This window comes from Barbus barbus (genome assembly GCF_936440315.1).
Source record: "Barbus barbus genome assembly, chromosome: 25".
NCBI classification, from domain to species: Eukaryota; Metazoa; Chordata; class Actinopteri; order Cypriniformes; family Cyprinidae; genus Barbus; species Barbus barbus.
In genome coordinates, this window is record NC_136753.1 from 29,421,439 (window position 1) to 29,433,514 (window position 12,076).

At 33.9% G+C, this 12,076-nt stretch overlaps 1 protein-coding gene across 5 annotated transcripts in view; it reads right to left on the reverse strand.

The window, feature by feature from the left end:
* Positions 1 to 12,076, reverse strand: part of LOC306844909 (TOX high mobility group box family member 2-like) — a 123,027-nt gene that overhangs the window by 21,624 nt on the left and 89,327 nt on the right. For 3 of the 5 annotated variants that reach the window (XM_079377343.1, XM_079377342.1, XM_079377344.1), the window contains one exon: positions 1,205 to 1,438. The exons of the other annotated variants lie outside the window; for them this stretch is intronic. In XM_079377343.1, coding sequence (XP_079233469.1) covers positions 1,205 to 1,438 — 234 coding nt within the window. The remainder of the gene's footprint in view (positions 1 to 1,204; positions 1,439 to 12,076) is intronic. 5 annotated transcript variants of the gene reach the window in all.

A 12,076-nucleotide genomic window follows, 5' to 3' on the forward strand; every position in this document is an offset into this window, starting at 1 on the left:
GAAGTTAAAATGCAGAGATTTGTAAACACTATTGAGACACACGGAAAATCGTTTGCTTTTAAATAAAGAGGGGAAATTATTCTCAAAGCTCTCGTCTGCTGTTTATGCTCCTCTATAGAGCGCAATAGACTCCGGATTCTGGAAGTAAAAATCACATTCATTATTTTTCATAGAGGAACAGATTTTTAACGATAACGTATAAACCTTTCAAGAGAGACCTGCCATGAGATCACTGATGATATATGATCCTGTAGCCAATGTGATTTCAACTTTGCTTGTGTTCAATAGCCAAATTACTAGTGACTAACCATCCTGCCTGTAACTCTGATGAGAAAAATCCACCAATCAGGGAAGCTTTAGTTACCATAGAAACGGAAATAGAGGCGAAATAACTACTATATATAGACTGAAGTCTATTCTGCTCACCAAGGCTGCATTTATTTGATAAAAAATACAGTAAAAAGACTAAAATAGTCAAATATTTAAAAAATGTAAAATAGCTGTTTTCTATGTGAATATCTGTTAAAATGTAATTTATTTCTGTGATCAAAGCTGTATTTCCAGCATCATTACTCCAGTCTTCAGTGTCACATGATCTTCAGAAATCATAATTATATGCTGATTTACTGCTCAACAAACATTTCTGATTATTATCAATGCTGAAAACAGTTGTGCTGCACAATATTTTTTGTGGAAACTGTAATACGTTTTATTTTTCAGGATTCATAGATGAACAGATATTATTTGAAAAAGAAATCTTTTGTAACATTATAAAGGTCTTTACTGTCACTTTTGATCAATTTAATGCATCAATGATGAAAAGCCACTAACGCTTACAACACGTTGCAATCGCTAACAGGAACTAACAATATTTTTACAGCATGTATTAATCACAGTTCACGATAATGTCCACATATTTTTAACATTTCAAGTTGTATAAATTGATATTGGTTAATATGTTACGAACAAACATGAATTAACAATGAACAACATAACATTTATAAATCAACATCAACTTTGATGAATAAGTGCTGTAAAAGTGTTTGTTAGTTCATGATACCAAATGCATCAACAAATGCTTCTGTAAAGTGTAATCAAGATCTCATCTAAGGAGAAAACGCTCTCTGTTGTGCTCCATTCTACTGTTAAATATCATGCAGTTTCATACTGATCGGCCAGCGCTTCGTTGTTCTCGTTCTTGTACCTTTGAGTGGTACTTTGCTTCCTCTTCCTGGGCGGAGCTTGAGGGGGAGGGCGTGGCTGACTGACTTCCTGACGATGATGGGGAACCGTGTGTAAAGGAGCCTTGGCCAATCTGAGAGCTGAGCTGGGACAGGGCGCTCATGGGGTGGGGCAGTATCCGAGCAGATGGGTTTAGCATGGGGCTGTGGTGGGCACGGGGGTAATGACTGCCCACTTGCCCCGCAAACACCGGCATCTAGGGTGAGAGAAGAAGACCAGACTTTACTAGGAGGAATTTTGAAGAGAAATAACCAATTGAGGCCAATCTACAAAGACACTAGTTTCTTCCCTCACCCTTTGAAGCGGCCGTATGATTACCGGTGGCTAGTTTAGTCAATTCTATAATGACTTCTGCACTACAAAGCGAATCTCTTATCAAACGATATACGTTCACTCAAACACATATTGTACAAAGCTGTACCAAATCGCAATGCATGTGAACCCTGGGGTTTTGAAAGTGTCCTTTATAGTTTCAAACTGACTTATATCATAAACAGATTAGAGAGAGATCTAGATAGATAACCGTCATTTACAGTAAGTCATCAACCACACTTCTCTCAGCATGAATTTCAAAGCTACTTCAGAAAGCCACAACGCCATTGGTGCTCGACCCGGAAGTATCCCAAAGCAACCACAATAGTGACTTGACAACTAAAACCAACAGTAAGAATTCACCACATGATACCTTCACATGAGCTAAATAAACCATATATGAATAAACAGTTATGAAAATTACCATATATAAAGCAAATACCACTTGTATGCACAGAAGGGAAACCGCTAAGAATGAATTGTGGCCAAACTGCAATTTGCACGGGGTGATTCTAGTGCATTTCATTGCATTTAGCACCTGGTTAACTTTCCTGCACTAAAATGCAATGCAACTCCTTATTTTACATACATTAGTATTACCATATATACAAGCAACTTTTATATACAGTATATAGGAGAGAATTCGCTAAGAAGTGCATATGCATAAGTCAATTCTAGTGTATTTTAGAGCATTTAGCACTAAAATGCAATGCAACTCTTTATTTTACATACATTAGTATTATCATACAATACAGTAAAGCAAATTCCACTTGTGTATACAAAAGAGAATTTACTAAGAATGAATTGTGGCCGAAATGTAATTTGCATGGCACAATTCTTATGCATTTCAGCACATTTAGCACCTTCTTAAACTTTTTGCAGTGAAATGCAATGTAACTCCTTATTTTACATGCATTAATATTACTGTATATACACAGTAAAGCAAATACCCCTACATACCGTATACATAGAACAGAATTTGCTGAGAATAAATTGTAGCCGAAATGCAATTTGCATGGCACAATTCTCAATCTTGCAAACGTGCATCACTATTTTAGTGCATTTAGCACCTGTTAAACTGAACTGTGGGTGTTTAGGTAATTAGACATGGGTTTTTGCAATGCTGAAATTCCATGCACCTCATATTTTATATACATGTGTACCTTTCTACCACAAGCATAAAGAAAAAAAGACACAGACACTCTTTGATGAAGTCAGGCATTGAAGAATAAGTTAATTTGCTAAAAATTCAACAGTTCTCATTTCTCTCAAATCCTGAAATCCTCTCGAACTAAGCATCTGTAACTCGTGCATTTTAATATTTCACCATGTTTCATTTCCATCGCCGCTCTTCAAAAAGCATCTCATCAGGAGACGTGAGCGGATGTCGACGGCAAGACTGCGAACGGATGTATTAATTTACACATAAATAGGAATACTTAGTCAACCACAAATCAAAAAGAAATAGAAATAGAGGGAGAAAGTTGATGAACCAGCATTTATTAGCGCCATGCAACATTCACGAGTTGAGCTGAATTAAACATTACGAATCAACTGTGTGCTTTTAAGACGATTAATGAAGTCGGAGAGGTCTGGGCCGAGCAGCTCTTGGTAAACATTACCGTAACGGCTGTGATCTTAGCGAGAGCTTGTAATAGCGCTAATTAACCTCTCAAGACTTGATATTAGATTAAATTTAAAATGAAAGAGCAAGAAAAATGCATGAAGTTCACAGCTTTTTGTTAATGCAGATGAATTAGCTTGTTATCTACAGGACATCCTACTATGCTTCGGTACAAAAGCAGACCTGAAACAAAGGCTTTCCTCATTTAGACGTTTCAGATCTCCAATACTTAACAGCCCCTCCAAAAGCAGCCCAAACACAACCTCCAACCTCAAATCAAATTTTAGCAACACCATTAGTTCAATTTTCAAATGCAGCGAAGTAGCTTTAATGTTGGCGAGAGAGGGAGAGAGAATCCATTAATTTTCCATTTTCCGTGGAGTTGCTCTATAAGGGCTTTCACAAACCAAGAAGCATTGAAAAAACAATTAATCAAACATGAATGGCCTATCATAGCGACGGCAACTCCATTACCATAGCAACCGCTGCCGGCCAAGAGCATCACCCTGTTCTTTAATCTGGGTGCCGAACACACAAAAGACAAGAGAGAGAGAGAGACGGCCGGCGAAGCCAACAGGCTCATTGAGTGAATTTTCACATTACGGACAAATTCTGTGATTGGAACCTTTGTTGGGACAAAAGGTAGCGGGACTCTGCAAAAACCAGCAATCTATCACAGTCTATTCTCTCTCTCTCGCTCACTGAATAATTTATGCTATTTGTTTCCAAACCATCATTGCAGCGCTGTCGTCCCGTTTGAAATTCTGAATATCATTTCAGTACTGTTGACTGGAATTACTGGCCCGTTTCTTGCTGAGAAAAGGCAGTGCAAAAAATAAAAGCAGAATACAGTGAATAAATGCACACAGTAATGGTGCTTTCTTCAATAGGGATGTGCCAAATACTCTACTCCAGATACATAAGATGAAGTCAGCCACTGCTGCATTAGTTCATTTGCTATAGCTTCTCTCAAATCATGAACTATTCTCAAAGTAAGCATCTGTGACTTTTGTATTTTAATATATCTCCATGTTTTATTTCCATTGCCGCTCTTCAAAAAAAAAAAAAAAAAACCCTCAAGAAAATAACCACGTCTTTTGAGTTTTGTTTATATATTGCACTGTAGAAGTTGTAAATAAAATTAAGATCACTGGAGTATGTTTTATAAGAAAATTATATTTCAGTCTTTCTACTTCATGTGCAACGATGCTTTGTAATTATTTGTGAAATTTACTGGCAATTTCTGAATAAAAACATCTTTTTTAGATGTACCTTCAAAATAATATGCATCAATATAAAGTTTATTGGTAACACTTTACAATAAAGGAATTAATGTTAAAGGAATTAATAAGCATGAAGTAATCATGAAAAATACTTTTTATAATCTGAAAAAAAAAACAAGTTTCACTCAAAAATTGCCAGTTCACAATTAATTACTAAAGAAATGGTAAGTTGCACATTTAATTAAACATGAAAATGTTAAGACTGAAATAATATTTTCTTGTAAAGCATACTCCAATAATCTCTGTTTTATTTACAACTTTGAAACCTATTTTTTGTTTTACAATGAAATGCCAATTTTTAACAGATTTACTAACAGATCAAAATCAAAAGCAGCATCTGTTAATATTATTTAATTCCAGGCGAATGCCAACAAATGCATTTTTATGATCTAATGTCAACAAATATTCATAAATACTGTAACAAACATGTTGCTCATTGTTAGTTGCATTAATGCATTAACTAATGTTAACTAATGAGACCTTACTGTAAAGTGTTAGCAGTTTATTTATTTATATAACATATTTAAAAACCGACCATAGTGCTTGATTAACTAGCAAGATTAATTAAACAACAGCACAACAAAACAATCAAATGCATATTAATTAAAACAGCACCTACTCAGATACGTAGACTACCAAAAAAGATGTTTTAAGAGTTTTAAAAACTTATATTGAAGGATATAATCATCATTATCTCCTGTCCTTCAGACATAGAGGCTAGGGAACTGTTTTGTCTTGTATTTTAACATTAGGCTTTTATCATTTCTTTCACACTATAAAGCCATTCCTCTCATATTTCACATTAAATAAGCAATTTCTAAGCGAAGAAAATTGCCAAACGAGCAAGCGTTTTGTGAGAGCGTGCCCGGCCCTGTTATTCCAAACCACATTTGCTTTCAATTTATTTGGAGTCACGGTTATAATCAAAAGAATAAAGACGTGCACCTTCAGCAAACGACTTCTCTCTTTACCGTCAATTTAGACAAAGCAGTCGGCGTGAATCGTTAAACAAACAATATATTGTCTGCTGCCTGCTTACTGCACATTTAGATGACATATTGAATATTTGTTTTTAATGCCGTCTGTTTGCAGAGAGACAGAACGAGAGAAACTGATCAATAAGTGAGAGTGAGAAAGAAAACGTGAGAGCGAGCAAGAGTGAGAGGGAGAAGAGGAGAGAGAGAGAGAGACAGACAGAGAGAGAGAAGAGAGTGAGAGAGAGAGAGAGAGAGAGTGAGAGAGAGAGAGAGAGAGAGAGAGAGAGAGAGAGAGAGAGAGAGACAGACAGACAGAGAGAGAGAAGAGAGTGAGAGAGAGAGAGAGAGAGAGAGAGATGGGTTCAGGCTATATAAAGCAGGTTGGATGTCTGTACAAACATCATGAAACAGTCTCACAAAGGTTAGCGGTTGCCATAGGTACTGTATGCTAATTACTAAATATTATAATCCTTGATAGGGGGATGGTGATGCTGTTCGGACTGGGCCATGTGACTATATTTATCTTGCTTATTGGCAGGAATGATTTATGTTACCTACATGTGAAGAAACATGCAGCAGTTATGGAGTAAAATACAGAGATGGTTCCAAATGATGTGTCTTAAAACAAGATATATTTACTAAAAAGTGACACATTTATGCTTAAATCTAGTAAAAACCATTTCTGTTAAGCCTAAAAACCCATAAAGCCTCATTTCTATGATTCTAAATGATCCACTCTTTTAGTGTAATTTTACAAACATTCAGCTTCAGCTTCACGTGTCTCTTTGCTGTCAAATCTGGACTGATTTTGATCAAGTAAGCGTCAGAATAACTGCAGTCATATCTCCAGATGAACACTTACTGGACTGAAGCAGCTCAGCTTTACTTGATTCTCCATCAATCATTTTTTTTTTAGAAAAATCAGTGCGTCTCAAACCTGATCATCAGGATCTTTTGAGGAACGTTTGTTTCCAGAAGCTTTACTTTCACTGTTCCTCAGCGGAGGAATGATCTTCACAAGCCTCCAAAACATCTCACATCTTCCCTTTATTTCTTCATCTCTCAATCAGCATTGCATTATATACCAAATATTTGCTCAGTTTGAGTCTCTGAATGCAAATGAAGTCTGATGCATAAAATATGACAAAAGACAATCATGCAAACTTTTTTATATTTTGTCTAAATATTCAAAAAACTGTTAATTTTTTTTTTTTTTTTTAATTAGACTGTTATTTCATATGTCAGCCTTGACAGGGTTAAGCTTGTTTTTCTAACCTCTTAAGCAATTAGTTTTGTCTTGTTTTAACCATAAAATGTTCATTTTCTTTGGCAGAAAGGCTTAATTTTACTTCTCAAGTAAATGCATTGTGTTTTAATGATGCTGAAATGTTTATACTGGAAAGCAAGACAAAATACTGATTAAGAAAATGATTTTTGCTGTGGAAAGCGTTTAAGACATGCTCCACACCCTCCCCATAACAAAGCGCTCTGTTCATTTAGCAGAGACTCTGTGTTAGGAAACTTCATTTCCTGTTCCTCTGTTGTGTCTCGAGCTCTTTATACTCGCAGATAAATAGAGTCCAAATAACAACCGCCATCCAATTATGAGCTTCACACTGAGCGCGTGCGATATCTCAACACTATTGTGTGTGCTTCTCAGCGTCCAGTGTGCGATTGGATGAACGCTTTACCTCCAAACCAGAGGAAAGAGACGCTTGAAATGAATCTGAGGTCACATTCAGTAAATATGCCATGAAATACAGTAGATCATCTAATGTAAAGTCTCTTTCTGGATGTGTCACGTGTCTTTCAGTGATTGACATTGTGCTTTGTGGAAAATACACCAGTCTAGAAAGTTGTAGGGTGTTTTGCATGAATTATAATGCATTATCAGTATAACCTGTGTGACATGAATTACTGCTACAAGAAAGAGATTGTACCCAAATTATCATATATGTAGCTTCATGTGACAATTGTTCGGGTTACAGAATAATTCAGTTACATTAGTTTCTGTAAAAGAACGGCTGCGTTCAGAATAGCCACTTCTGCAGTATGTAGCATGTATACTGGGAACAGAATGTGAGTTTTCTGTATGCGTTTGACCTACAGAATGAATAGTATACAACCAGAGCACACTGCATACTGCATACTACTCAACTTGAGCTTTCCTTTCTAGTGTGACAAATGCATTGTGTTAGTAATATCTGCTGTGATTTTTGACAGCTGTTTATATTGAACTAAATTGGATGCAAAAATGCAAAATTCTTCATTTATTTCCAAAAAAACTCACTGAATTTAACATGATGTTTGTCAAAATCTACTGTTTAAAATGTTTCATTATTTACAAAAAAACCCTGTGCACTACAATTATTTAAAACTAAAAATATTATATTATTTAAAATTAAAATGACTAAAAATGTTTTTCATTATTATTCAAATAAATCTGCGATAAAAAATAAATAATTAGATGAAAAACCTAAACTTAAAAAAGCTTAAAAACACAAAAAACTCACTAAAAATAAAAATACAGTATAAAAGTTGAAGTTCTAAACTTACTAAAACTTAAAAATAAGTTAAATATAACCATTAAAAATAAAATAAAATGATAACAGCACATATCAAAATGACTAAAACTGAAATAAAAATAAGTTAAACAGAAATATAAAAAATAATAAAAATTACAAAATAACTTCTAAGCAAATATGAACATGAAAATTAGAATATAAACGCTAATTTAACATGAATAAATGATCAAATATATTATTAATATTAATAATAAAATAACAGCATATAAATAATACTGGCACACTGCACAGTAACTAGTGCACTAGCATTGCATTCTGTACACAGCCGATGATAAAGCAAAGAGAATCTAGGCCATCGGTGCTCAACTGGTGGGTCACAAACCCTAAAATGGGTCACAGGTCTGATCTGACAGATAGAGAGAAAAACAGCATTTTGCAAAAATAATAAAACGCAACTAACCATATAATCATGCATAGTTGGAAAAAAAATCAAAGGGCAAAGCTGTTGATGTCAAAGGTCATGTGTGCAGGTGCCGCTTGCACAAATTTACCTGTCGAATTAGACAGATGTCAACGTGGACAGGTTGCGTGACATGACCTCATCCTCAAAGACCACGAGCAAAAGGTCAAACTAAATAATATAATGCAAGCCGTGCAATTCATAATGACATGAATGCATTTGACCGTGTGACGCTGGGATCATTTTGTAAATGATTGTGAGTCCTGAAGCACAAGCGCTGCTCTAGGCATGATGGGAAGGCGCTCTCTCTCGCCTGTGGCTCTGATTGGAGACATCTTGTTGGGAGTGATGGCTCACTCCACGCAGGTTCACAGTTGCTATTGTAAAATCACAGAGCGGTTAATTGAAACAAATGACTATAATAATAGAACATTATCCCGGCAGGCTCACGGCCGTGGCAGCTTTAATTAGCCGAGCGCCGGAGACTGATCTCTCGCGCTCCAGCCGTAAACACGGGGGAATCTCATCGCGCTCTGCCCTTGCCGCGACTCCTGTTCTCCTCGAGGGCAGAACACCAAACCTCCCTCTTCCTCCATCGCCCCGGCTCTGCCCGCGGGGGTCATTTATAACAACGCTCCCAGTGCTAATAAGAGCGGCCATTTATAAATCAAGCGCTGCTTAAATCTGTAAGCAAACGCAACCTGTCGTCCCCGAAGACGTGCGAGTTTCATCTCCTCGATGCTTGTAGACACTCTGAACTCCGGGCTGAACTAAACCTCAGCGCACCACATCACAGATCTGCCGTGTTTTCCATGCTGCGTCATTCATCACGCACACGAGCCTCAGATTTAACAAGATCTGCAGACCAAAGCCTCAAATGTTTCTCGAGCTGCTATTCACAGCCATTTTATTTTATTGCTCACCAAGGCTGCATTTATTTGATTAAAAATACAGTAAAATCCTTTAAAATTGTGAAATATTATTACAATGTACAGTAGCTGTTTTCAAAATGAATATATAGTCAAATGTAATTTATATCTGTGATGCGCAGCTGTATTTTCAGCATCATTACTCCAGTCTTCAGAAATCATTCTAATATACTGATTTGCTGCTCAAGAAACATATCTTTTGTAACATTATAAATATCTTTACTGTCACTTTTCATCAATTTAATGCATCTTTGCTGAATAATTATTTCTTTCAAATATTATATACATTTTTATCATGTTATATAATGAATAATTATATGTATTTTATTTTATATAATTATTAATTATATTATAATAAAAACATTATATATAATGCTTTTATATAATATTATACAATGTTTTTTCTTTGCTGAATTAAAATATTAATTTCTTTTGAAAAATGACAAAAACATTATATAACCTTTTTATTATTATAAGTAATAATTATATTTATTTTATTTTTATATAACTTATTATTTATATTGGTGCTGTCAAACGATTAATCGCGATTAATCGCATCCAAAATAAACGTTTTTGTTTGCATAATATATATGTGTGTGTGTACTGTGTATATGTATTATTTATATATAAATACACACACATGCATGCATTTATTTTGAAAATATTTACATGTATTTACTGTCTATATTTATATTCATATAATTTATATGATAAATAAATATATTTAATATATAAACATACCATATTTTTTAAAATATATACATGCATGTGTTTGTATTTATATATACATAATAAATATACACAGCACACACACATATATTATGTAAACAAAAATGCTTATTTTGGATGAGATTAATCATTTGACAGCACTAATATATATATATATATATATATATATATATATATATATATATATATAAATATTCTTGATTCTCATTTTTAATGATAAACACTCAGTTTGAAGCAAATAAAATGAATCAATAAATCTAACATTGCAAAATTTTATGTTTAGCAAGACACAATAATTGTTCCTAATAATAATCGCACTCCCAGCGAACGAATGCTTAATGCATATGATTGAGCAAATGCTATTTTAGCTCTGCCGTTTGTTTGTTTTGACTGTTGACAGTGGGACAGATGAGCTGATAGCATCGCCATGTTGTTTTCTTCTGTAATCTTCCAGACGTCAAGATCTGCAGTAGAAACATCTCTAAAAAAACCCACAAAAATCCAATTTAGATTTCATGGGGTCTTAATGTTAGTAACATTCATGGGAGGAGGAGACTGCAGGCAACAATTGAAATAATTTGATTGGACCTTTATTTCATGGCTGGGACAGTTTTATTGCATTATATTCCAATTCAATTAACCGGGATGTAAATCTGAGGCGAGCGGCGAGAGACGGAGAGAGAAGGCAGAGTCTTTCTACATGTTCATTACGACACGCATGCACACGTGTTCATGTGAAGCCGACAGATCAGTGTGGGCCAAAACAACTCGTTCACTTTCATGCCTTTAATAAGCTTCCGCTGCAATACGGTTTCGCTCAAACGACTTTAAAATGTGAGCGAGACGAGAGGAAAACAAACAAGACCAACAAGCTGACAAACAAAGGCTTTAGCAGAGACGCTTTGTTGCGTGTCATGTTCACATGGGGTGTGTGTGTGTGTGTGTGTGTGTGTGTAATGAGGCTAACACTATAAACACTATAAAGCTACAGGGCGGTCAGCGTTTACTGCCTCAGCCGGACGCAGCACAGCAATTACACAGATGATATTCTGCGATACAGCATTCGGCTTATTTTACAATCAACATGATCTGAAGAAGAAAGTCAGGCGTTCTGATCTTAGACAGTATTTTGAGGCATCATATATCATATCTAGAGGATAAACAGCACAACCGTGATCTCCTATTGGTCAAAATCTGAAGCAGCATCACATGCATGTTGTTATTGTTAACTTAAACTAACACTATTACAAATCTAAATAAAATGAACTTAACATAATTTTTTTTTTATAACATAAAATGAATCAGTTTAAGTTGAACTTATTTTTTTTAATAAAATATTTATAAAAAGAAAAAATTAAAATAAAATAAAATACGAAAGCAAAAATTGATGAATACATATAATTAATATTAATTCAATTCATAGTTAATATATATATATATATATATATATATATATATATATATTATGCATATATATTTCTATTCATATATTTATATTTATTAATAATTATATATATATATATAATTATATATATATATATATATATATATATATATATATATATATATATATAATATATTTTTGTTAAAATTCTCTCTCCCTAGAATTTGATGAAATAAAAAAATTTATAAAAATTTTTAAAAAGACTAAATAAAATTATAAAAGCACATAACAATCACTAAAATGTAAAAATAAAAAGTAAATACCATAAAAGTAAATATCATAAAAGTATACAAATAATAATAGACTGATAAATGAACATAAGCAGCAATTATTAATCACTTTTTGATTATTTGTAATTGTTTATCTTAAATTTAAATTTTAAAATATAAAATAATAACATTTTTAACATCAAATTTATATCTGTAAAAATATTTCAATTAAAATGTAAAATTTTAACATAATTAAAATGATGAAAATAATATTTTGTTAAAATTAAAAATTTCAATTTAATAACTGAAGGTCATGTGTCAACTTTGTTGCATACTGCTTGA